Source organism: Electrophorus electricus, chromosome 9, assembly GCF_041902795.1.
Source record: "Electrophorus electricus isolate QZ-2024a chromosome 9, ASM4190279v1, whole genome shotgun sequence".
Taxonomy (NCBI): Eukaryota; Metazoa; Chordata; class Actinopteri; order Gymnotiformes; family Gymnotidae; genus Electrophorus; species Electrophorus electricus.
Window position 1 is genome coordinate 6,230,514 of NC_137505.1, and position 26,260 is coordinate 6,256,773.

The window sequence follows — 26,260 nt, forward strand, 5'->3', positions numbered from 1 at the left end:
TCTGTGTACGGCCATTTCAAAAAACACTCTAATTAGACCTGTCAGATAATTAGATTTTAATCATGATTACATATGGTCAATTGCCAATTTAATTACATTACATACAATTAAAATTCCATGAAAATCATGCATGATGGTGTTAAACTCAAACTTTGACTCAATAACAAATAACAAATTCACTAAACATATATGATACACTACATTAAAATTAAAGCAATGCAGTAATTTAACACTCTGTTACATTTCTGTACTCTATTAGATAAATAATGAGGCATTGTACATGTTCTAATAAATGTAGTTTTTCCTGTTGGTAGTAAGACTGGGCTACAAAAATATACCTGAATACTAGAAACAAGTAAACACTTGGAAAATATACCTTAATTCTAATGACATGGAAAATATACCTTAATTCTAAAGCCATGGAAAATATACCTTAATTCTAAGTTAATGTGTGTGTCAGTGGATATTATTTGTAAGTATTAAGGGACTGCCACAAAGCTATAAAAGGCAGAATGGTTGCCGGGCAACATTAAGGGATAAAAAGCCTTATCCTTTCACCTTATTAGCGTGTGCTAACCTGATTTAAGTCTTTAGCATTTTTTAAAATAATAACTTTGAGAGCTCTATAACACAGGCAAGCTCTGAGAAACAGTTCAGCCCAAAGGTCATTGAGAAGCACTTCTACTGTTCATGTCATTTCCTCAACCCTGATCAAGTTCAGGTGCTCAGATATTATGGGGGCATTAAAAGAGGTCGCACGAGGTGAAGAATCATTCATGAAAGGGCTGATCGGGGCTATTGTATGTTGTCATGGCGTGGTGGGTTGGGGCGGAAACTGAGCCCCAGAGTTCTAATATGATCTGGGTTGGTTTTGATCCCCTCGCTGTTTACAGGGGCTTTGCGAGGGTGCTACTGACAGAGTGCTGAATGCTGACCTTAATTGCGAGACAGACAGCTCAGATAAACTCATATCAAACATGTCTGTTGTAACTGTAGACGCAGTGTAATTAGTGAACTCCAGGGAAACCGATAAGGCATCCAAGACTGCAAGCTAGGGAAGGAGCCATGGTACTTACTCATTTATAAGGGCATTGAAATGAATTCCTCAAAATCACACACACGCACACACACACATCCATCAACCAGCTCGACTCCTCGACTATTGTCTGACTCTAGCAGGCAATCAGTGAGTGAGTTTTCACATTTTTCCCTCCTCAGGCCCACGCACACGCCTTCAATTAAACGTACACATATGCTAGTATGCGCGCAGACATTTACGGCCCTGGACTCGGCTGTCCGAGTGTTCCAGGGGCAAGGGGCAACTGTCTGTTAGTCAGTAAGCCTACTCTGCAGTAGAGGAGCTGGGTACTTTGGCGGGGGGGCTATCCCATGTCTGCCTGTGTGGAGGGGAGTTGGAAAGTGGAGCTCACAGCTGGGACAGGCCAGGGCAGGGATCACTTACAGACCGCAAGGCTGGGAGCAGGATGGTGGCTACGTCCACAGTACTTACAGCCCCTGACACACAACTTCAACAGTCTCAGGTTCAGCCTGCCGCGATGGAGCAGATAATCTGCCTCTTGTAGAACCATCTGGAAAACCGAGATGCTACTCTCTTTAACGTACGTCCACCTGCATGCACACCGGACGCCTCTGACACGGTACACACGCACAAACACACATTTTTGTACAAGACTACAACGCAAGACGTGCTGGGAAGAACTGCAGCTCCGTGGACTGACGTCTGCACGGGCCCAGATGTCTCATCACCGCTTCCCTTACCGACAGTTGTGCGGACTCTCCTCCGTCTGAAGGGATCCGAGCAGCACCACCGAGATCGTGTGATCACAGCGGAGACGACACCTTTAGAAACGCTTGCATGTCACCAGAATCAGCAGGCGGGGGAAACAATGGTTTACAGGCTGCAAAGTTTGCAAGGCGAGAGGTGTGATGATGCTATGTAATAATAATAATAACAATAATAACAACAACAACAACAATAATAAGAATAATCTAGAGAAAAAAGGCATATTTCTGCTGGGTTATTTCAGCTGATATGAAACAATTTAATACTATAAGCAGGGCCTTCTGTTTGTGTGAGAAGCAAGCAAAAGGTCTTTGTTGATTGAAAGCCCTTGTGTGTGCGTGTGTGTTCTTCTCCCTGGTTCTCCCGGAGTCTGTGAGTGCGTGCTGTTTGTAACCGAGCCTCGGCCTCCTCCTAACCTGCAGCTGTCCGTCCTGCCTTCTCTGGAACGGTTCCCTTTCTTCCTGCTCGAGCTGCAAACTTTCATCCCAGATCCGGTGACCGTAGAAAAGGACAGAGGCAAGGAAACGAGTAAGGTGTGGTCGTCCAGGAGCACGCTGCCCCCGGAGACATCCGCTGCACCCCTGTCTCTCCACCCTACCCCCCCCCCTCCCGAGGGCAGTGAGCGCACTCCTCCCTGACCGCATCCCTTTTCCTTGTCTGAACCCGCCTCTTCTCGGCGAAACCGGGGCTCCTCGCGGTCTGTCGGGACGCTCCGTGTGCCGCGTCTGCTTTTCCGCCCCGGGGGAGAAGCGTGGTGCTTTGATGGTGGTGTTTGACTCACACAGAGAAAGACGCCGGACATCGATTACACGGCGCCTGTCCGCGTCGCTTCACGCCGCCTACGTTCTACTCCCGCCACGGCTCTGGCTTGCTGTCCCTTAGTGCCCCAAAGCCGTGCACACTTCTCAGATTCCGTTACAAAAGGAATGTCACTTTTGGATCACGGCAGGTCAGACAGGGAAAGAAGTTTAACACGGAAACCTGGCTTGGGTTCTTTATAGAGGTTCATTGGCTTTTCAGAGGGCAAACCGAGATCAATGGGAGAAGCAATCTTAGTGTTTCTCATTAGCAGTTGATTAGCAGGTAATGTAATCAGCACAAGTCAACAGCCTTCCTCATCGATAATGATAACAATCTGGCCAGACACCTAACGAGGCACTACATTAACACTCGCCCCGCCTCCATTCCTGCCTCCGTTAATGCTTTGACTGAGTGATTGATGTATTGATTGATGTATTGATTGATGTATTGATTGATGTATTGATTGGACACAGCGGCACGGGAGCGGAGCCACGGTGGGGTTCTCAGGCTCCGTGCCCGACAGGCCGAACGTCTCCGTCCCCGGCACCGGACATGCCGCTCTGGAACCAGGATGCTGGGTCTCCTGTCAGCTCACACGAGGGAACTCCACTCCAGACTCAGTTCTTAATAAAGCTCTCATTTTCAGAAAGTCATGCCACTCTCAGAGAAATTCTCTGTCCATCCTCCTTTCTTATGAGGCAGCTGGGTGCCTCTTTTCTGAGATGGGCAACCCCCCCCCCCCTAAAAAAAATGGCTGTAAACCCGGAGCAGCAGGGGGGCGATCCCCCCCAATGGATGTCACAGACTTTAACGAGCAGATTCAGCCCATCTCAAAAGACACAGAGCACAGCAGGGTGAACAAAGATGGCCTTTGTGTGTTTGTGTGTGTGTGTGTGTGTGTGTGTGTGTGTGTGTGTGTGTTGGGGGGTGTTGAGGGTACGTGTATGTGTGTGGGTACGTGTATGTGTGTGGGCACATGTAAGTGTGTGTGTGTGTGTGTGTGTGCGTGTGTGAGTATGGCTGGGTGGGTGGGTTTTGTGTGCGTGTATGTGTGTGTGGGCCCATGTAATTGTATGTGTGTGTGTGTGTGTGCGTGTATGTGTGTGTGTGTGTGTGTGTGTGTGTGTGTACACCCGCACCCTTTAGCAAGTCTGGAGAGGCGAGAATTTCACCTGGCTGGTCTCCAGGTGTTTCAGCAGTTGGCTGTCTGGAGCTTTTGGGCAGAGAGATGGTTACAAGCCTGGACTCCCGCTCACAATATGAGATCTGCAAATGTTCAGACAGGGATTTAGACAAACTAAGAAACAAACAAAAGAACACGTCGGTGGATCCTAACATCCTAACCGGCAAAGTTGTCTGTGTGTCTCATCCGAACGTCTTTGTCACGCAAGCAAACGTGAGACTCGTGAGCTGAAGAATTAGAAAACGTAGCGACGTAGAAAATTAAACCGAATTTAAACACACAATAACAAGAGCTAAAGAAAACCAACTTAGCATCAATGTCCAATAATCGGTTGTAGGAACAGAAACGGCTTATAAAGAAACCGCATGAGGCGCCACACACACCACCCGAGTGAGGTGTGGTCTGACGGAGGCCTGACGGAGGTTTCAGGCAGGGGAGCACCGTCACACCCGCCAAACATCCACGATATGGGCATAGACAGGAGAGCAGGTATGCAGTGGGCACTGTGCCCATCTGGGCCTTGGAACGAAAATCCCAGATGAACCTCCAGAAACGGTCAGCTAAACCCAGAAAACACATCAGCTCGTGGCATGTCCGAGGTTCGTAACAAACCTTATGCAGAATAACGAACCTTAAGCAGATAGAACTGAACCCTGCGGTATAAAGTGTTTGGCAAGAGAGTGCAGAGATCCTGGCGCACAGGTCCAGGGATGGTGAGCAGGTCAAGATGTCATCGAGGTAAAAGACCTGGATCTGGTCAAGTTCCCCTGAGGACCCTGTTAACAATCGCTTGGCACGGTGGCAAGGCTTTATGGGAGAACCAGATATGCATGGTGGCCAGATGAGGCAGCGAAACCGATTTTCCACTCATCACCTTCTCTGATCCTAATCAGACTGCAGTCGCTGCATGGTTCCAACACTGCAGTACCACGTGCCCCTCTGAGCTGCAGTAGCACAGCCGATCCAGAGAGGGAGCATGCGGGGGCTTCACTAGAAGGGTGTTTAGGCCTCTGCAGCCTGGTGTCAGGCGAGGTGGAGGGGCGTATGTACCCTGGGGTCAGGGCCTACTGGATGTACTGGTCCATCACCTGTTCCTCCTCCTCTGAGAGGGAGTACAGCTTACAATGAGGAGGAGAGGCGTCATTAAGGAGCCGAATGGCACAATCAGTACAGCCGTGCAGAGGAAGCTGGGTGGCTTTGACAGGACTAAATATTTCTATTTACATGGCGAGACAAGGGGCCTGACAGAAGGGGGACCATCTGACGTTCTGGGTCTCAGGCCAGGGGAGCCCTCAAATGAGCAGGCGAGCCGGGGAGCGTGTGGCGAGGCAGGAGGCGTGTTCTGCATGGAGGCCACTAGTCTGTAGGAGGATAAGGAGTGGTGGGTGTGTGATAGTGTCTTTGCTCACAGGGTCACTATCCAGTGCTCGGACAGCCAGAGGACACAGCAATGGCAGCATGTCAGTGGTGAGCTTGGGTGCCAGTCCCAGGTCCACCAGTTTCCCCATCGCTGCAGAGTCCAATAGGGGTGTGTGAGAGAGAGAGAGAGAGAGAGAGAGAGAGAGGGAGAGCGTCTCTTGTGCATAAAAACAGATGAGAGAAAAAGTGAAAAGAAGGGACGCAGACAACCTTATAAGTGGGGTTTTGTTCTCTGGAGCAAGAGGGCATATCAGGAGCTCGTGGTCAGCACTGCTGCAGTAGAGGCACAGGTGCATCCAGTCACCCTGACTCGAATGGTTTAAGACTGCTTTCATGTCTTGTGGTCACGTCTCAGCGGCAAGTCTGTGGTCAGCAGCGCCATACCCCAGGCCTCGGCTCTCCCTGAGAACCAGCTGATAAATGCCAGCTTGACATGATCCAGCATGAGGAGCTGATGGGCAAAACACTTTTCACGCTGTACTAAAAAAACCCCGACGACATTCCACTTCCCCGGGATAGGGAGTGGCGGCGTGGTCGTTGAGGCGATGCGGTAAGACAGAGGTGAAATAGCGGCAGAGGTAGAGGTTCGCGCAGAGAGAGCATACACGCGGTTAACCGGTCTGTCCATCCCGGCGTTTCCAGCGGCTGGTCGGGTGGCATTTGCTGCTGCCGTCCGATTACGGCACCCCGGAGGATGACAGCCACCGCCAAGGACGACTCGCACGCTACGCTCCCTTCTCCGAGCGCAGACAGAGCGAAGCGCAAGTGTATGTAACAGTGAACGGTTTTTAACGCAAAGTCTAAAAACAGAACAAAGGGCACCTGGTAGAGCCGCCAGCAGCTAAAACAGAGATGAACAAAAGCAGCAGAGTTGCTGGGGAATCTCGACGGTGAAGCTCTGGAAATGGACACCTGTGGGACTCGAGGAGAAGTTGGTGAGACGAGTGATTACTAACAAACAGGTGATTGGTTCTTTGGCTGACTGACGACTGGGGCGTAACAGGTAGACCACAAAACCTCGCGGAGTGGGGGCGTAACGTGTAGACCACACATGCTGTCACACCACTCACTACAGCATTCCAAACATCAGCTCAAGATCTGGTCCTCGGGAGCTTCATGGAACAGACAGATGCCCCAAGTGCCAAGTGTCGGCTGAACGAATCTGAGTTTGGCAGAGGCCAGGAGTTTGGTGGAGTAGGGACAATGATCTGGACCTGTTTTTTAGGGTTTGGACCCCTTAGTTGCAATGAAGTGTAATGCTAATGCTACAGAATTGGAAAGAAAAAAAACCCCCATAAAATTGTATCCTTCTAACTTTGCAACAGTTTGGTTAAAGCCCTTTCCTGTTCCAGCGTTTCTGTGCCTGTGTGCACAAAGCGAAGTCCACAAAGACATGGTCTGATGTGTAGTTTGGCGTGCACAGAGCCCTGACCTCAACCCCCCATAACACCTTTGCTGTGGAATGTTGATTGCAAGCCAGGCCTTACATTCTGATGTCGGTGCCTGACCTCACAGATGCCCCTTTGACTGAATGGGCCGGAGACGCGTCCCAAAAACTCATGAGAAGATTGAAGCGTGAAGCCTGTTACAGCTGCAGTGATGGAACAGATATTAGGAATGCCTGTAGTTTGGGACTGGATTTGGATTCTAGATCGGAACGTGACGCCCAACAAATTTATATAGGTGTGATAAAGCAGACGTCCACATACCTGTGGCCAAATCAAGTGTAATATAATACAGTGTGTGAGATATTCTCTTACTGACTGCATTCACAGACACTGGGGATAGAGTTTGTTGCAACCTAAATTTGGGTGCTTGTCCTTGTTCATTGTTAATACAGTACAAGCATGGTTTTAAGTCTTTGGGAAGCGGGGTTGGAGATTTATTTGCCGTGTTTCACTGCTACTTTTAAGTACAGACTTCAACCGCTTTAAAGCGAGTGGGATGCGTTTCTGTAGAATTACTGTGTGACGAGGTTTATGCTGAAAACAGCGCTACGGGATTTTCATTTGCTGAAGAGCCCCGTCAGACCAAAGACTTGAACCTCACCACCCATGAGTGGCGTCAGAATAGCCTGTCCAAGGTTTAGCGGATCAATGGTTGTCGGTCTATTATATACTTGAAAGAGACAGTGAGAGTGAAAGAAGGAAGAGAAAGAAAACGTGGTGCGTGCGTGCGCATCTTTCAGACTAACGGGAAAAGAAGCGTTTTACTCTGTCGAGTGCCTTGATCAGACCTTGAGCAGCCGAAGTGGAGAGTCTGCCGTCTTTTGTTTTGGGCGAAAGCGCAGACGGGATTCGGCGTGCGCTCTTTTGTTTGCAGGCCCAGGCCAGGAGAAACGGCCTTCGTCCCGGACAAAGGCTAGAGTAATCAAAGCAAGACAATAAAAAGAGACGCACAAGGTTGAGAAACGCAGCGTTTACAATTTATCCGCGGAATATAGTTTGTTTCGCCGATGTTTATTCTTCGGTGCTGAACACGGGTTATGGCCAGGCCAAGAAACGGGCTTGTTCATACGTACCACTGTTATTAGACATGTTCTCATTCAGTACCCACTGATGGCGGGGATGTTTGGAAACTTTCCCGTGTGTCTTCCATTAGCGTGTAAGTTGCAACGCCTCCCGTGAGAGTGATCTCGGAAAACATTGTGTCCTGTAAGACGAGCTGAAATTCGCCGAATATTCGTGTGCTAAAGGCTACAGCAGGGCGCGCAAGCTCAAGGGCATGTAAACATAATATCTTAAGAAATAGTTTGAGGACCTTTGAGTACCCTCTCAGCATACTTATCATAGATTTTCATGACAGTGCTGCCTTTTCTGGTGATGTATTATTAATCATACTGATCTGAGTACTGCTTGAATACTCTCTCTCTGTCTCCTTGTGTGTTTGTGAGTGTTTGTGTGTAGAGTATGGTCATATATCGCAGTGTTTATCTGCTAAACCCTCTGTCATGTGTAGGATCTTTGTAAAACATCTTATTTGGAGTTCAAACTGAATTCTCCTTACTTATATGATTATATGATTTACAGCACACATGTTTGTTTCGCGGTGCCTCTGAAACTGCACGCCAAGGCGGCACAACTGCTACCGATAAGCAGAAATTCCACATGTAAATGTATCCTTGCACCTGTACTATCCAATTATCTCGCAAGTCTCGGGATCCGTGGCTCTCTGGAATAACAGAATCACAGATGAAATGGCAAAATTACCCGCATGCTCGGCAGGAAATTGGAAAATGGGAAATCTGTCTGGTGAAAGTATTCAATTACAGCGTTCCTTTTCTGTGCTCGGTCACATTTCTGAAACATGGTAATTTCCGCTTTTCTCACCACCTCTCATGCGGAGAACGGAGACCACACCAATCATGGATTATTATTACACAGAAATGAATGAAACGCACTCCAGTTCATGGCAGTACTCTCGGAGATATCCCCCCCTCGCCACTCGGTCCCCGACGCGGTACTGAAACGCTCCGCCGCGGCGATGACGTTCAGACGCGCGTGAGGATTCCTCGCAGCGGCGGACGACACCTCGGATTTAGGACAGACGCGTCACGTCTCTCGCGCCCCCGGTCCCCGGCCCTCGGGCCCCTGATACCACGTCCTTATTGACGCCGCCTGCTCTCTTCGATAAGAGCAGGCGGGAAAATCAATCACCTCCATTAGACGCTGAGAGAGCGACAAGAGGGCAATCCTTGGCATGGAGCCCCTTCTCACGCGCTCTGTCTGTCTATACCTCTCCCTTCTTTCTTCCACTTACTCTCTTTTCCGTTTATTTATTTATTTATTTATTTGTCGTGCTTTGGTTTGTTCTCTCTCACATCTTTGGCTCCGTGGTTGTCTTCATATCACTAAACACACCCGCCCCCCGCCTTCAAATTTTACCCCATGCACAGGAATCAACAATCAGGCATGTGTGAGTGTGTGTGTGAGAGCGTGCGCGCTCGCGCGCGTGTGTGAGTGAATGTATGCCACTGTGTGTGATTATGTGCATTGTGCACCTATTTTTGAGCTGGTGAATGTGTCTGTGCGTTTCTTGAATTCGATTTCGTGTCAGGGTTCATGTAGTCAATATGTGTTCACCTGGAGAAACACAGATGCCATTGTATTTTACAACATGGCATGAATGGGACACAGACTCACCTGATGGAATTTCTGGGCAATTTGCTCAATCAAGCTGGAGGTTAATGATGGTGAAGGTCTCCATTCACCCATAGCTCTCTCACCTATTAATAGGAGAGAATGAAATCTGAGCCACACAGGTAGTGATCACCAATGCAACTCCGAGTTTAAAAGCGCTCTGCTAGCTATGCATAACCTGCTAAATGCAGATTCAAGGCCTGCTGACATCACCCCCAACCCCAAGGCGTTTAGTTGGTTGTTCCGGTCTGATTCTTCAAGGAGAGTGCACTTGACTGTGCTCTGGTGAGAAACATGTTTAATAAGGATGTACACAGAACCTTGATTGAATGCTGTTACCCGATCCATAGGGCTTCTGCCTATAAGCAAATAATGAGTGAGAAATGACACCAAAAATGAAGTAATTAATAATAAAAACAAATAAACATGGAATTTAACAAAACAATTCCAACAAAGGCTTTCACAGTGGAATACTGAAACCCACGCACACTCCAGAATCAAGTTCAGATCAGAACTGGATACCAGAACCTACCCACAATCCATTTAACAAGTTCAACACCAAGATCATTATTATCTGATAGTTTTACAGACAAATATGTCACATTCATGCAGCTATTAATTATGTTAATTTGTCCAATGGTAAATAATAATGCAACGGTGTCTGGAATTGTATGACCTGTGGATTTTTTCTGATAATTCATTCTGATCAAAAGAATTCAAGTTGCCAAGTATTGTTAAAAGAAGGAAACCCAATGTGTCTAGATGTGTGGAGGTTGAGCATACCCATCTGGGAGCAGGGAGGGAGAGAGAGAGAGAGAGAGAGAGAGAGAGAGAGAGAGAGAGAGAGAGAGAGAGAGAGAGAGAGAGAGAGAGAGAGCTACAATAGTCACAACACAGCAACACAGATCAAAACTTATCCCCTGTTTACCTGGGCAAACCTGCCAGGATTACTGTTGTCATAAACTTGACGTCTTACCAGAAACACATGTTGTGAGTCAACAGCGTTCAGCTCAGTGCAGCCAAACCCAGTTCCTCTCCATCCTGCCGTAGCTGCAGCTCTCCAGCCGAACACAATCACAACAGGAAGGGGTTTGAGTTCTTGGCACTCCAGCAGGGGCTTCGCTCTGTTTACCTACTCCGGTTGTCTCACTTTCTTCAGCTTGGGTGGAATCCCATTTAGGGCTGCCAGTTGGTGGTTCCTCACCATCTCCTCACGGCTTTTCTGCTCCATTAATGGTCCTTTCTGGCTCTTGGCTCCCTGTGACCGAACCACATTTACAATTGTTTTCATTTATGCTGGCTATTAAGTTAATCAGATTTAGTGAACACCTGAAAACTGAAAAACATTGCTAGCACAATAGGTTATACAATGAAGCACCATGATTATGTAGTATAACTTATTATAAGCTTATTATAAGCTTTACATATTTGCTTAGGCTAAATTAAATATCAAAATTACAAACTTAAACTTAATTGACCTAAAACAAACAAACAAACATAAATATGATAATAGAAAGACAGTCGCTAAATAGGCTGTAGTGCATGATATAAATTTTATTGCACATAATCTAGAAATGGCCTTGTAATATCCTACTACCCACTTGATATAATCTAAATTCTTTAAATGGTGTATTTAGATCTATATTAGGCTGTCTGTGTTAATCTTCTGCATCTGTTAATCAGTGACCGGAAAAGTGATCGGTTTACAGAACAATAATGCCATCTACTGGACAGTAGTCGTACAAAATACATTACATTTATATATTGTATTATACTTTGTTATTGTTTTTAGGCTCTCAAGCACTAAGTGGTATTGTTTTACATGTAATTGAATGTTTATTTGATCTCTCTCATGGAGTATCAATACAGACCCCTTGACCAAGTTCACCAAATCGGACACCCGGGTAAGTAGTGGTGTTCAATACCATTATTCAATACCATTACTAACTTTGGCCAATAGGTGGCGATACATCATAAAATGTATACAGCTTATACAGCTCAGACTCCAGCACTGGTATCATAAAATAACCATTTATACAGCTCAGACTCCAGCACACGTATCATAAAATAACCGTTTATACAGCTCAGACTCCAGCACACGTATCTTAAAATAATCGTTTATACAGCTCAGACTCCAGCACACGTATCATAAAATAACCGTTTAAAACATGTCAGACTCCAGCACACGTATCACAAAATAACCATTTAAAACAGGTCAGACTCCAGCACACGTATCATAAAATAACCGTTTATACAGCTCAGACTCCAGCACTCGTATCATAAAATAACCGTTTATACAGCTCAGACTCCAACATCGACAAGCGATTTACAGAAACTGCTAAGTGCTTTTGCAAGTCACGACCAGGAAATCCATTTGTTTAGTGGCAAATATCACTCAAATACGTTGATGTAATTTAGGTTATTTCAGACCACTTCTAACTGAAAGTGCAGTATTTTGGTATGACGTTCCCTTAAAGTAGTAAAGACAATTAAACTATTAAAAGACATTCTATTCATACTCATGATTTAAGGCCAATAAGAGACCGGAGTCTTTATTATCATCTTTGTCACTGGTTATTATACTTTACCAATGTAATCCATCAAGTACGCCACAGTTATCTGACTTTTTTTTTTTCTTTAACCGGCAGAAGTAAAAACAATCTATCCCAGTTAGACAGGTAGACATCAGTTAGACGAAACATTTAGCTGTGCTCATTTATGGTGGCAACACTAGAGGGCAGCACAGTGCATTCTCAACTCCTTGTGTACCAGTATGAGCTTTTGCCGTCAGTCACTCCAGGGTGCAACCCAGACAAATAAAACACAAATAAATAAATAAAAAATAGCACTTACGCCCTGTGCCCTGAAACCACAAGGGTTTACTGAATAGGGGGGATAAAGGGAGTGTTTTATGGGTCTTGATAAATTCCACATCATTTGGACTAAACTGTTGGTTGTCGACGTTGATAGGCACTGTTGCATTTCTTCCCACAGCATCAGTTACATCAGTTGTGTGGTTGTGGAAGCTGTAGGCAGGCTCGGACGGTTTTATTGGTGGACAGGTTACTTTTATTAAAGTCATGATTATTAAAGTCATTATTAATGTCATGATACAAACGACGACAACAACAAACAAATAGATTTAAATGAGTATTTGAGTAAATATTTAATGTCCCAGATATAGCACCCAAACAAAATGTTTTCATGACTATGACTTGCATGAACTTTTCGCTGCATGATCTTTCAAATAGTGTTTTAAGAAACTCATTAAAATTTTTTTTACAAGACAGCTATATTAACAGCTATATTAATTAGGTCGCAGTCTATAACATCTTTAATATTAGCTCGGCAGCTAGACAGACGATAGCTATATAATTGTATTTGCATACAGCATAGGATATTATGATATTAATTAGATATTCATTTTGACGGTGTCAATCAAACTTACTTGTCACTAAAAATTCATTTCTCTAGCGAGGACTGCATCTCCCACGGTGCTGCTCATTGTTAAGTACTGTGCAATATGGCCAAGCCGTCCCTAGAAACTGAATGATGTTTGCATGCATATTCGACACTGCGACAAAGTGTAATGTGTGGTGTGAGCCGCCAGATGGCGCTGTGAGAACAGCGGAAGGCGGTGAGAGTTGACCTGGCGCGGAGGAGGGTCCGGGCGGAAAACAACGGGAGGAGGCGACGGCGAACGGGCGGCGAGCAATGGAGAGCGAGGACGGCACGGCGAAACGGGTCGTTCTGGAGCCGCGAGGGCATGCTGTGGATGTCGAAAGACGCGGTTTGCACGACAGTCCCGCGAGTGTCGTTTGAGATACGCGTGAAAGCTTTTAGGCGCGCGACGCACCTGACCTTCGACGGCGCGCGGCTTTGCGCCGCTCTGCAGGCGGAGACGCGGTGAGCGCTCATTTCCGTTTTCCGTGGTTGCCAGAAAACTGCCAGCCCCGCGTTCCAACTCCGTTAAGAACGCTCTCGCTTTAACTCAGTGCTGCTATTCTGTGATCAATCGAATTGTGCTGGTGTTGCATCCCCGTTAGTCGTGTTTACTGCTATGCTCCGCTAGAGTTTGTTGTTATGCACGTCCTACCACGCGCCTGACCCGTGTGGCACGCGTACCCCCGTCGTCCCCCGTACTGGCTGCGTGCGGGATTAGACCAAGGTCGGATGCCGTCCTCAACTTCCCCGGACTCGGTCTCTCTCCCCGCTGGACGTCCGCTTCAACGAGTCGTTGTCCGACGTGAGTTTGCTGACGCGCGCGGTAGTCTCGAGAGCTTTGCACGAGTCTCGCACGTAAGTACTTCACGTGCCCTCGCGGCAGGCGTGAAAACAATGAACAGAAAATATTTTGGCTCGGAAAGGAAACGAAGCTTAATGTATGGGGCCTAGGTGACAGCTTGTTTATCGAAGGGAACTGAGGTGTGTGTGTGTGTGTGTGTGTGTGTGGCTGGCTACACTTATGAACCCTGTGACACCCTCAGCGTGTGGCATTTATAGTTGGCGGAAAGGACACGCCAGTCTGGACTCTAATTTGCGATATTGGACTTGTGCATCCTTTAATGTGCCTGCACCCTACACACACATTTCTCTGTCTCTTAACTAAGGTGGGCATTACACCACAAGCAGTGTAAACTAATTTTGGTGGGAAGGCATAACAAGACATGAAGGAGGAGTGTTCCTGAAGCTTCAGACCTTCTTTAAACCCATTTCTGTTATTTGCTTGTGTCTGTAGAGCTCGGGAGGTATAAAGCTAAGCGTGTATTTCTATGTCTTGTAAACCTGTAATAGTTTCCCTACACCCAGTTTGTACCCAGCAACGACTTTAACAAGCTGGGTAAATTGACCGCGGCCTTGTTTCCCAAAAGCATCGTAAAACAAAGATCATCTCGCTAGAGTGTTTATTACACTAAACACACTCTCTGGTTTTAACTCTGTGATGCTTTTGGGAAACTGGACCCTGGTCACTTATTGGGAAAATGAATAACAGTTTCTCTCTGTTTTTTTGGAAAACCCCAAAAAACTTGTCAGGTGGATTTGTTGGAGTCCTTCAGTTTCGCAAGGCAGTAACCCTTTCCTGATTGGCGCCGATCCAATTAGTGGCATCCGCTTGCGTTGATTTCTGGTTTCACCAGGGAGTTTTTCATGTCTGCTGCATCAGAACACGCAGCCAGTGTGCGCGAGACTACAGACGCTCTGGCTGCTGCAATGTGGGGTGACGTTTGCTAAATCACCTGGCACCAGGAGCAGTTTTGACGTGGCCCTGTAGGACCCGGGCGGTTTGACACTGGTTCAAGATTTGGCTGAAAACTGCACGGCAAGGAAGCTCTTTACACTGCGGTGTGAAACCTGAAGTGCGTCTGCTCTTAACAACATCACCTAGTCGATTTAATGCACATTTAGGCACAAAGTATTTCTTTACTGTTGTCTTGTGTTCTGTATGCAACCCTGGGTTAGTCTGCCATGTGATATGGGTGCTGGGTTCTTTGTATCAGGATTTTGCTTTATTATTCAGTACCATCTGTAGGAGGGGACCTATGAATGGAAGAGTTGAGTGTGTAAAGAGCAACTGTGCACAGCTGGGCCGTGGCGGGTGTGTGAGAGTGTGTGTGTGGAGGAGCTGCACCATCCTGGACCGTGGCGAGTGTGTGTGTGGAGGAGCTGCACCATCCTGGACCGTGGTGGGTGTGTGAGTGTGTGGAGGAGATGCACCGTGCTGGGCTGTGGCGGGTGTGTGTGTGGGTGTCGGGGGAGCACTGCACTGAACCGCACCATGCAGGTCCGTGTGTGTGTGTGTGTGTGTGTGTGTGTGTGTGTGTGTGTGTGTGTGTGTGTGTGTGTGGAGGAGATGCACCGTGCTGGGCTGTGGCAGGTGTGCGTGCGTGTGTGTGTGTGTGGAGGAGCTGCACAGGGGTCCGTGCCGTTCTCCTGATCCCCACCACAGTCGTCTCCATCCTCTCCCTCGATCTTTCTTCTGCACATGTTTTTTAATCTTTTAGTTTCCACCTTTGGTCACTAGGCACAGAAAAGAGATTTGAGCGCATGTGTGTGTGCGCGCGTGTGTGCGTGTGTTACTGCTGTCAGGCCCAGGCTGGTTCCTCTCTCCTGGAGGTGTACAGGTGAGTCTTCAGTCCTCTGTGCCTTAGCGTGCACCTGCCTGCCGAAGCACAGTGTGTGTGTGTGTGTGTGTGTGTGTGTGTGTGTGTGTGTGTGTGTGTCAAGGGAGAGAAAGATGGAGAGGGAACAGGGTGGAGCAGTGTGCCTTGTCGGGGGGAGGCACCATGGTGGTGTAAGTGAGACTAGTGAGAGAACGGTTTCCTGCACTGTGTGTATGTGCGGGAATGAGAGAGTGAGCGAGTGTGAGCAAGTGAGCGAGCATCAGACAGAAGCATCAAGATTTGGTCGATACAATTCCCTGTGGAGAGAAAGAGACTGTGTGTGTGTGTGTGTTTGTGTGACGTGAGGCAGTGAGGATGCTTGCAGCATAGCAGAGCAGGTTGACTAGTGGCGTGCGGGAAAAAGGGGGATTTCCCCTCTGGCAGTCCTCATTTGGCACCAGTGTGTGTTAATGAGCTGTGTTACCTCCCCCCCCCACCCGCACTTACAGATGGACCAGTCCAGAGCACACAGACAACAATGAAAGACTAGTGAGGAGAAAGAGACTCTGTACATCCCTGCCACACACAGCCTTAATCCCATGTGCATAGTAGGACATGCATAGTAGGGGTGTGTGGAAATTGCTGAAGGTTTGATTGTTGTAGCCGAACCATAACGGCGCAAAGCAACCAAAACTACAGACAACTCTGTGTCTCTGTTCTAGTTGTGGGTGTGTGTCTGAACCGTGGTTAAGAAACTGGTAATCCTGCTCAGTAAGGAGGTATGCAGAGAGTCTCTCGGCTTGCGGCGCTGTTAGGTAGGGGAAGGTGTAACTGGACGCGTCTCGTAGTGGTTGTGCTCGGAGAAGGACTAACGTCTGCTGCTGCTGCTGAAATAAACGGCTGTTCATAAACCGAAAATGAATTCCAGAGGGCTCCATTCTGGATCAGCCAGCACCTGTCCCAGAGCCGTGTGTGTGTGTGTGTGTGTGTGTCTCCTAACGGTGAGCATTACTGCTAGAGCCTTGTCTAACTGTCTCAGAGCCGTGTGTGTGTGTGTGTGTGTGTGTGTGTGTGTGTGTGTGTCCTAACGGTGAGCATTACTGCTAGAGCCTTGTCTAACTGTCTCAGAGCCGTGTGTGTGTGTGTGTGTGTGTGTGTGTGTCTCCTAACGGTGAGCATTACTGCTAGAGCCTTGTCTAACTGTCTCAGAGCCGTGTGTGTGTGTGTGTCTCCTAACGGTGAGCATTACTGCTAGAGCCTTGTCTAACTGTCTCAGAGCCGTGTGTGTGTGTCTCCTAACGGTGAGCATTACTGCTAGAGCCTTGTCTAACTGTCTCAGAGCCGTGTGTGTGAGCATTACTGCTGGAGCCTAACACACAGTCTCACTGTCTCACTGTCTCTTGTCTCACTGTCTTGTCTCAGTCTTGTCTCACTGTCTCTTGTCTCTTGTCTCACTGTCTTGTCTCACTGTCTCTTGTCTCTGTCAGGTTCTCAGTATGAGTGGAGATGGCTGGAGGAAGAAGGCCAGTGAAGATGATGGTTGGGGAGGAAGGGTGAGAACACACCACTTCACAGCTTACCAGAGTGTGTGGGTGTGTGTGTGGGTGTGTGTGTGGGTGTGGCAGATTCTGCCCACTGGAAGCATGTATTTTTCACTGTACAAATGGAATTGATCAGAATTTTCCAGTATCTGAACAGTTCCCTATAATATTGTCCTATATTAAATAGTCATAATCATTTTTGTGTAAGGATATTATAATGAAACTCCAATTAAATTGCCTTTATGTGTACTGTATCTGTGAAACAGTGTCCGCCCTAATTAGGTCCATGGGAATTTTGGCGTGGCATCGGAGCACTGGCTGCACCGTACTGGGCTTTTCCCTCCTTTGTCTGTTTTATTGGTTGAGGCTCGATTCCCGGCGTTCAGTCCGTTGCCACGGAGACAGGATCGCCGTGCCAGCAGGCTCGCGCATCCAGTCTCGCAGCGCAGCTAGGTCGTAATCAGACTTGTAATCAGACGTCGGCTGTATCACACCCCCTCACGCAGACAGAGCTGCCCCGACACTTAACCAGCTCACTGCAGGAGCCCCGACCTGTGCTAATATTCCAGTTTTGTTATGGAATTCCTGTTCTGGGCTAATATTCCCATTTTGCTCTGGAATTCCCGTCCTGGGCTAATATTCCCATCCTGTGCTGAAATTCCCATCCTCCCCCGTGTGGCTGCGCATGCCGGCGTGGCTGTTGGTTATTGTTTGTCTGAGCGACGGTGTGTGTACACAGGGAGGGTACATGGCTGCTAAGGTCTCCAAGCTGGAGCAGCAATTTCAGAAGGAAGCTCCACGAGAGAGGGAGAAGCACGGAACTTTCTCCAGCATCTTCCACGGAGTGGCCATCTATGTGAACGGATACACAGGTCAGAGGGAACGCTGTGGAAACTGGCTTCGTTATTTAATTAGATTTCCTTTTTGAAACAAACTGCGGGAGCTGTTTTAGCTCAAAGCACGCGTGTGTGTGTGTGTGCGTGTGTGCGTGTGCGTGTGCGTGTGCGCGTGCGCGTGTGTGTGTGCGTGTGTGTGTAGAACCCAGTGCAGATGAACTGCGCAGACTGATGATGTTACACGGCGGACAGTTCCACCTGTATTACTCTCGCTCCATGACAACACACGTCATCGCCACCAACCTGCCCAACTGCAAAATCCAGGAGCTTAAAGACGAGAAAGTAGTTCGACCGGAGTGGATCACTGACAGGTCGGTGGGGGGAGTTGGGGTCTTTGATCAGACACGGCTCCCACTGAGGTACCCGAGCCCCTGTGTCTACAGCAGTGTGTTCACAACCTGTTTCCTGTTCAGCATCAAGGCCGGACGGCAGCTCTCGTACTTGGAGTATCAGCTTTACACGAAACAGAAGAGCCTGAACTTCACCGCCACACGAACTGCCAGAGGCCCAGTGGTAGCCACACGCCACCCCGAGGTGGCCCCGCCTCCTCTGGCCAGCACCCAACCCCTGTCTCACCCGGCTGTCTTCATTTCTAGGGGAAGTTCTTCCATCCACACCGAGAAAGGCCACGGCACGCAGAACGCCAGAGTGTGAGTCCGGTTTGGTCAGACCCGCGTGCATCCTTCCGACGGTTCCTTCCTGACCTACCTCTCTCTTCAGCAGGAACGGCTGCTGCGTGGGTTCCTCCGAGCACGAAGGCCACAGCATCAACGGCGTCCGTGAAGGGGACGCTGGTGACGACTCGCCAATCCTTACCCCGAGAGGATCGAAGGACTTCCTGCAGACCAACGGTCATGCTCGTCCTCCGAACGGCGCCTTGACGCCTCCGGACCGCGTCCCGTGCTCGGAACGTGGGCTCCGAAGGGTGGAGTCCAGATGTCCCCAGTCGGAAGCCGGGGAGACGGAGGTGTCTTGCAGCCCTCCCGCACGCCCGGCCAGGGTCCCCGAGCCGCCCAGCCCTCGAGCTGTCACTCTCCACGAAGAAAACCCCTCCCTCCCTCTCAAGACCCCTTCAGCAAACACAACAGCCAAACCGGAAGGTGTGGCCAGTGCAGAGGAGCCCCTGGCGCCGATCAGCCGCCTGAGGCTAAACGGGAGTCACCGCAGCACATGTAGCTCCACTGTAAAAGAGTCCGGCAAGCCAGCGGGCCGGATGTCGGCCCAGGGCCCCGAGGCTGGCGCGATTTCGGAGTTCTTCTCTCGCTCACGGCTCCATCATATCGCCACCTGGAGGAACGAGTTCTCGGAGTATGTGAGCACGCTGCAGAGCCATCAGCGGGCAGCGGGGGGCGGTGTGTTTTCCGGGAAAGAGAGGCTGAAGAAGATGAGAGCCAATCACTGTGCAGGTCAGGGGTCACAATAACTGTCAACTCTGCAATTATGAGCTTATTTATTTAACCGATTCTAATATGGTTTAACTTCGCTTTGTTGTGCGTGACCGTGACGCTGTGCTGTACTCCTGTGGTCAGCAGATGTGTACTGAGTGTTTCGTGATGATTTTGGTCTTCTCACAGGTCCCTCGTCTTTATGTCCTCCTCACACACGCAAGCCCTGCATTTTGCACGTGGACATGGACTGCTTCTTCGTTTCAGTAGGGATTAGACATCGACCTGAACTGAAAGGTGACCTGTCCATCAGTTGTCCATCACCCTAGCGCTGCTGTGTGTATGGTGGAAAATCTCAGCCTGTGATTGGTCCTGCGTTCCAACCGTTCGTATCATTTCCACTCCAGGGAAGCCAGTCGCCGTGACGAGCAGCCGTGGCCGTGGGCTTGTTGCTCAGCGACCCGGCACCGACCCCCAGCTGGAGTTCCAGTACTACCAGATGAAACAGAACCAGCACAGAGCAGGTGACCACACCGTTCGGTGCAGCTGCGGTTCACGTGACTGCGCCGCTCGGTACAGCATTAGACTTTGGTTTCTTTTCAACTTGGGGGAGAACACTGCTCACACCTACCTACCACATTATATGCATGGTGTGAGCAAGATTTATCCCCCCCAGTGGCGATGATGTGTCTTTTAATCCCGGCTCTGCACTGTGCGTTCAAGCCTTCTGATGTGTGTACTGTACATGACCACGCTGCCCTCTGTCTCTCAGCGAGGGGCGGTGAGGACCTCGAGACAAGTCTTTCTCCAGAGACAGAGGAGGACAACTGGTTACCGCAGGACCAGGTCACGGTCTCCATGGCTGAGATTGCCTCCTGCAGCTACGAAGCCAGGTACTCTTGGCCCCACCCAGGGTGTGTCGGAGCAGAGCGCCGGAGCCCCACGGAGGTGACGTGCGCGTTGTTGTTTGCAGGCAGGCCGGGGTGAGGAACGGCATGTTCTTCGGCCGGGCGAAGCAACTGTGCCCTGAGCTGCAGCCGGTGCCTTACGACTTCCACGCCTACAAAGAGGTGGCGTTCTCCATGTACCAGACGCTGGCCAGGTAGCGGCTCGTGCTGACCTCAGACCTGTCCGTAACGGTGGCGGGTGGCGTAGCGTAACCTGTCTCCCCCCCCCCCCCCCGGCTTTGCAGTTACACGTACCGCATAGAGGCGCTGAGTTGTGACGAGGCGCTGCTAGATGCTACTGCCCTCTTGGAGGAGCTCGGGGTCTCCCCCGACGACCTGGCCAGCGCCATCCGTGCCGAAGTGAAAGAGAGGACCGGCTGTCCGGCGTCCGTTGGCATGGGTTAGACTCGCCTGCTTTTGCTACGGAATGTTAAAATGCCGCATCTGTTTTGCTTCGGTACACCGTTTGGTGCGGAGAGAATTGTCGTTGTCATCGGCTCTCTCTCTCTGCGGAATGGCGTCTCGAGTCCCTCACGTCTTGCCCCACGTCTCTCTCATCAGGCTCCAACGTTCTACTGGCGAAGATGGCCACCCGCAAGGCCAAACCCAACGGCCAGTATTTCCTCAGACCAGAGGAAGTGGATGACTTCATCAGGGACCAGCCAGTCACCAGTCTGCCAGGTAGGCTCCGAGCAGTTTAACACTACCAAACCAGCTCCGTAGCGTTTGTTGGGTATTTAGAGATCTTGTGTGTGTGTGTGTGTGTGTGGGTGGGTGGGTGGGTGTGGGTGTGTGTGTGTGCGTGTGTGTGCGTGCAGGTGTGGGGCGGTCTATGAGCAGTAAGCTGGCCTCTCTGGGCGTGAGCACATGCGGAGACTTGCAGCAGGTCGCCATGCTGCGTCTGCAGAAGGAGTTCGGCCCGCGCACAGGACAGATGCTCTTCCGCTTCTGCAGAGGTCTGGATGAGCGGCCTGTGCGCAGCGAGAAGGACAGGAAGTCCGTGTCTGCTGAGATGAACTACAACATTCGCTTCGCGGAGGTTCGTCACAGTCGGGCCTTCCCTTTGTAATCGCCCTTCCTCATTTGGGCTGTTTTCACAGAGTGTTTGATTTATTTATTTTTTTTATTTTTTTTGCTTGTTTTTGTCAGCTGCAGCTGACCTCATTTCTTTTACGTTTCGCGATGTGACGTGAATTTAATGAGGATTGTGTTCCCTTTATGGTCGTCTTCAGCGCTGATGAGACCTCGGAGCCCTTGTTGTTCAATTCAGAGTTCCTTTAGATCTCAGACCCCGTGTGTGTGTAACATTCAGTTATGGCCACGTTTAATGTTGCTGTTTTCATATTGCAAACTGGCAAAGGACAAAAAAACAAACAAAAAAAAAAAAAACCCAGAACGGACGTGAAATACCAAAACGTTAAGTGGAATTTTGCTGCAGACGCACAATCCCACCTGCTGCCATTTTATCGAGTTGGGGATGGTGGTAAGATTCAGGATTGTGCCTTTTCACAATACACAAATTCAGCTGACCGTGTTATGGACCAGCGGTGCACCGTACTAGGATCACCTCCAGAGGAAGAGGCTTGTTTAAGGGGGGGGGTCTGGATATGTTTGATGTATAAAACAAGGTAAATATCGGTAGTTCGATGTGGTAATGTTCTGCGAACTTGGCATTTCAGCTGCAAACGTCACCATATGAGGTGACATCTTCAGAGTGAGTGTCATACTGTGTTTCACCTGTGAGGTGGGTTTTTTTTGTTGTTGTTTTTTTTTTTTCGGAATATCTGTTTGTTCGTGGTCCTTGTTTGATCCGTGAATGCCATTGGTTGTATTTCTGGACGTTGATTGGCTGATCAACTGGGCTTTAAAGCCAGGTCTGGGTCGCAGGCTGGTCTCTGATTGGTTACTTGACTTTATGCAGTGCCCTACAGGCGGCGCACTGGTTGCTGGGTTGGCTAAATGCCACGGGCTGCAATTCTCTCGTTGGGCAGAATGTTTGATGTGTTGACACATCCAACCATGACTCGGCGAGACCACTTGAGCCTGGACACAAGCCTAGTGTGAAAACTCCATGAGAATGTTTCATGTCTCTCACTTGTCTTTGTGTGTTTCACAGCGTGTAAACGCTTCCTTCAGGTGGTCCAGAACGGATGTGAACCTTCTGCCTCACCTGTCTGCTCTAGGTTGAGGAGGCAGAGACCTTCCTGACTAACCTGTCCCTGGAGGTGGAGAAAAGACTGCAGGGGGCGGGGCTTAGAGGTCGCCGGGTTACGCTGAAAGTGATGATGCGAAAGCCCGGTGCCCCGGTGGAACCTGCGAAATATGGAGGGCATGGCATCTGTGACAGTCTCGCCAGGTGACCTTTAACGCACAAACTCCCCGCGTGCCAGGAAGCGGAACTGTTTTGTGTGAGCGTGACCGTGTATGCTGCGTTGTAGTGTGACCACGTGTTCTGGTGTGACCTCTGCAGGTCTGTGTTGTTGGCTCAGCCCACAGACAGCGGGCAGCTGATAGCAGCAGAGGTCGTTAAGCTCTTCCGCACCATGACGCTGGCCGTGGCCGACATGAGGGGGGTGGGGCTCCAAGTGCAGCTGCTGGAGTCCGCGTCTGCGCGCGAGCCCGGCTCGCGCTCCATCAGAGACCTGCTCGCGGCGCGACGCCCCACCCATGGCAAGGAACATCGTAGGGAAGGTGTGGTTGCTGTGTGCGCAGGAGCGAGGTGCGTGTCTGTGTTCAAATGTTTTCCAGCAAAAACAGGCCCCATCAATTTTTGTCTCTTTCCCAGATGAACTTCCCAGGGTATCGTCCCATCGCGAGGGCATTTCTTCTTCTGCAACTCCACTCTCTTCCTTTTCAAATTCAAAGCCCGGGACGAGTAAAGGGCCGCCTCCTCCTCCCAGCCGCTCCCCAGGCCACGCCCCCAGCCACTCCTCCACACGCCTCAACTTCAGCATAGAGGTCCCCTCACCCTCTCAGGTTAGAAGACATGGCGACAGAGCAAGCGAGCAGGTCCACAGCAGGGGCTCTGGAGAACGAGCTCACCTTGACTGACCAATTCTCTCCAGGTGGACCGCTCTGTGCTGGACGCTTTGCCTGCAGAGCTGAGGGAGCAGGTGAAGCTGTCATGGGGCCACAGAGAGGAGAAACCGAGTACGTCGCGTCACCTGCCCCTCCCGACGTTCAGCAGCACCCCCCCAGTGGCTTCGAGTGGCCTCCTCCACCTCCCCGAGCAGCCTGGGCAAACCGCCAGCACAGGCATTGTTCTGGAGCTTCCTGACTTCTCCCAGGTATGCTGAAACTAATTCCCCACAAGCACAGCGAAATCATGATGAAAATAAAAATACATGCATAGCATGTACAGTTTTGCAAGCAGAAGCAGTACTTTTTTTTTTTGAGTTTTGATCTTCTGACCGCCCAGGTCGACCCAGAAGTGTTCGCGGCATTGCCTAGAGAGCTGCAGGAGGAGCTCCGCTCTGCTTACAGGTGCAGGGAAACCGCTCAGGCTCAGCGCGCCACCGGTAAGCGAAACAGGAAGCGGAGAACGAGCTCACCGCGTCCTGCGAGTGCTGGGAGTCTCGCACTCACTGTCCGTCCCCCTTCTGTTTCGGTAGCCGAGCAGAGGAACCCGCTGCTCCTGCTCAGGCAGCCAGCGTCGGGAAGGACATATCGCCGCCACAAGAGGAGGAACGCTAGCCCTACCAAGAAAGGCGCCAGTCCCTTAAAAAGGAACAGCCCTGCGAAACCCAGCTCGTCTAAACCTAATCCATTGCCACTCAAAGGCACAGACATGCCTCCTGGCTTCAAGGTAGTTTTCTCCACGTATGTCTGCGGGGGTGGGGGGGGGGGGTTGGTTGCCGTTTTTAGATGAACTTTATGTAACTCGAATCTGCACTTTCCACTTTCGTGTTCTTTATTCTGAATCGTGTTTGCAGATTGAAAGCGGCCCGACGTCCTCGTCCTCCCTGAACCACCGAGCGGCGGAGGCGGAGGCGCTGGCCAAGTTCACCCCTCGTCCTGTGCCAGCCCTAGCAGGAGCGTGTGAGCTCGGTGACATCCGAGCCCTTCTCCACGAGTGGGTCACCACCATCTCAGGTAGCGCAGGGGCTCGTGCTTTAGCGCGCCGCTGCCTCCGGCCGGTCCTGTAACGGACACTTGTTGAGTCGACGCTTGTGTCGCGGCAGGAAGAACGCAGTGTGGTGCAGTGTTGTGGCTCTCAGGGATTAGGAATGGAGAGTTTAAAAGAGGGTTTTGTTTTGTTTTGTTTTTTATTAAAAGACTGGGATGACTTAAGCAGCACAAGGGGTGAGGCTGCTCTTAACTTGGTGGTGGTTTGTCCCTCTAGAACCCATGGAAGAAGACATTCTGCAGGTGGTGAAGTATTGCACAGAGCTAGTTGAAGAAAAAGACCTTGAGAAACTTGATCTGGTGATTAAATACATGAAGAGGTAGATCTTTCTTGTTTTCTGCTTTCTCATAGGTCTTTGCCTAAAATTCTTTTTTTCGACATATACATGCAAAGGTTTATCATTTTACAACGCACTTATGGTCGATTTTGTCTGGTCGTGTTGCTGTAGGTTGATGCAGAGATCAGTGGAGTCCGTGTGGAGCATGGCCTTTGACTTTATCCTGGACAACATCCAGGTGGTGGTGCATCAGGCCTACGGCAGCACCTTAAAAATCACGTAGAAGCATTTGTGCGGCGTATTCCTGCCTCCGTCACTGTGACACCTGGACCCTGTCCTCTCACCACGAAAAGCGCACAGAGAATTCAGGAGTGCTCGTTTTCATTCTGTCTGCCTGTCGCACTGGAGCGTGACGCTTTCATGGGCCGAGCCTTCCTCCAAGGACGCACAGGACGTCAGCAACTGTGAGGTCTAGTCAGTCAGTCCAAATCCATTCACTTACTTTTAAAAAAGGTACAATTTCAACATCAGAACCAGACCTTTTTTATTAGGGCATCTACAGCCAAATAGCAGTCAGATTTTTAAAAGTTCTGGGCAGCATTTGAAACAAAATTCCTCAGAAATTAAAGTGTAAACAGAACAATCATAACGTCAACATCCTGGTCAAGTGTAACCATCTCAAATATTTAGTCCTTACATCTGGAGCACAGCCCCCACGATCAGAAGACCGGCCCGCTTCCTGTTTCCTCGCATTTCTCTCCTGGCTCCTTAATTTCTTTTCCCAGGATAACTAAGGTTTTAAGCGGTTTGAGAGCCTGGATTAAATGTAGACATTGTGTGGGTCATTTTAAGAGCTGTCACACTGACATCACACTGTATGTTTCTCTGTACTAGGAGTGACACATCATCCCACAATATGGGGGAACATGGTAGCAAATAGGGAGTGAGTCAGAATTTATCATCTATGGGTCAATTCTGAGGCTTTTATGGTAAACCTGGAAGCCTAGTGTTTTATATACAACTCTCAAGTGCCACATTTTGTAAGTACAGCATGTAGAGTTATCCTCTATGTAGATGGCAATGTTTCTAAAGATTTGTGTGTGCGTGCGCGTGCAAAATGTTTACAAGATTTTTTTTTTCTCCTATGTGCTCTATTTGTGAGGGAGAGCTTGTGAGAAAGAATATTAATATAATTGTAAGCAAACTTTTTAGCCAAAGTACTCTTCAAATTTGCAGACCATTACCATGTATCTGTTCAATAACCATACTTGTCGACGAACCTGGAATTATGGTAGATGCTACCAGACTCCAGACCAATTAAGAATCAAAACCGATTTGGTTGTATAAAAAGAATGTATTTTCACAAAAAAATGATGAGAATTTGATGGCTTTTATTAAGATACTCATGATACACCTGTTATATTCTTTTATCCTGCTATAACGATGTATAAGGGAAGGCCTGGAAATATATTTGGTCAGCAAAGTCTGTCTGAAATGAATGACCTGTGCCTGAAGACCTGAAGCTGTGACACCCTTTATATGTTTTTTAAACTTGCTAATAAACTGCTCTTGTTCAGAATTTATGCTTGCTCTGTTTCGCCACTTTTTGAAGAAGGGTCCCAAAAAAGCGTTTATAAGAAG

The 26,260-nt window shown here is 49.2% G+C and overlaps 1 protein-coding gene and 1 long non-coding RNA gene across 10 annotated transcripts; one reads left to right on the top strand and one right to left on the bottom strand.

The window, feature by feature from the left end:
• Positions 1-88: 88 nt before the first annotated feature.
• Positions 89-13,580, bottom strand: LOC145659234 (uncharacterized). 7 transcript variants are annotated; one of them, XR_014125213.1, is made up of 6 exons: positions 12,795-12,931; positions 10,323-10,604; positions 9,525-9,628; positions 9,350-9,432; positions 3,778-3,871; positions 89-2,281 (listed from the first exon to the last, which is right to left on the bottom strand). It is a non-coding gene; the product is annotated as an uncharacterized LOC145659234 (long non-coding RNA). The 7 variants fall into 7 exon arrangements; XR_014125214.1 differs by having other exon boundaries at positions 89-1,919; positions 2,221-3,871; XR_014125210.1 differs by lacking the exon at positions 12,795-12,931 and adding an exon at positions 13,472-13,580 and having other exon boundaries at positions 89-3,871.
• Positions 13,011-26,202, top strand: rev1 (REV1 DNA directed polymerase). Of its 3 annotated transcripts, XM_035522957.2 has the most exons (22): positions 13,011-13,252; positions 16,935-17,000; positions 17,728-17,860; positions 18,027-18,195; positions 18,298-18,534; positions 18,605-19,290; positions 19,459-19,566; positions 19,677-19,793; positions 20,042-20,162; positions 20,243-20,371; positions 20,462-20,616; positions 20,778-20,897; positions 21,035-21,255; positions 22,400-22,572; positions 22,687-22,907; positions 23,002-23,192; positions 23,282-23,503; positions 23,635-23,734; positions 23,828-24,021; positions 24,149-24,308; positions 24,559-24,661; positions 24,791-26,202. In XM_035522957.2, exons 2-22 carry the CDS (start codon positions 16,944-16,946, stop codon positions 24,900-24,902), a joined length of 3,729 nt encoding a protein of 1,242 aa, XP_035378850.1. In that variant the 5' UTR covers positions 13,011-13,252; positions 16,935-16,943; the 3' UTR covers positions 24,903-26,202. The 3 variants fall into 3 exon arrangements, with proteins under 3 accessions (XP_035378850.1, XP_035378851.1, XP_026887241.2); XM_035522958.2 differs by lacking the exon at positions 16,935-17,000; XM_027031440.3 differs by lacking the exon at positions 13,011-13,252 and having other exon boundaries at positions 18,608-19,290.
• The last annotated feature ends 58 nt before the right edge of the window (positions 26,203-26,260 follow it).

What these genes read in the sequence shown, in the direction of transcription:
- rev1 (XM_035522957.2), top strand. Translation starts at nt 16,944, where the DNA reads ATGAGTGGAGATGGCTGGAGGAAGAAGGCCAGTGAAGATGATGGTTGG. An exon ending in TCCGGCGTCCGTTGGCATGG is followed by an intron (nt 20,617 to 20,777) that starts GTTAGACTCGCC and finishes CTCTCTCATCAG; the next exon opens with GCTCCAACGTTCTACTGGCG. An exon ending in AGGTCCCCTCACCCTCTCAG is followed by an intron (nt 23,193 to 23,281) that starts GTTAGAAGACAT and finishes AATTCTCTCCAG; the next exon opens with GTGGACCGCTCTGTGCTGGA.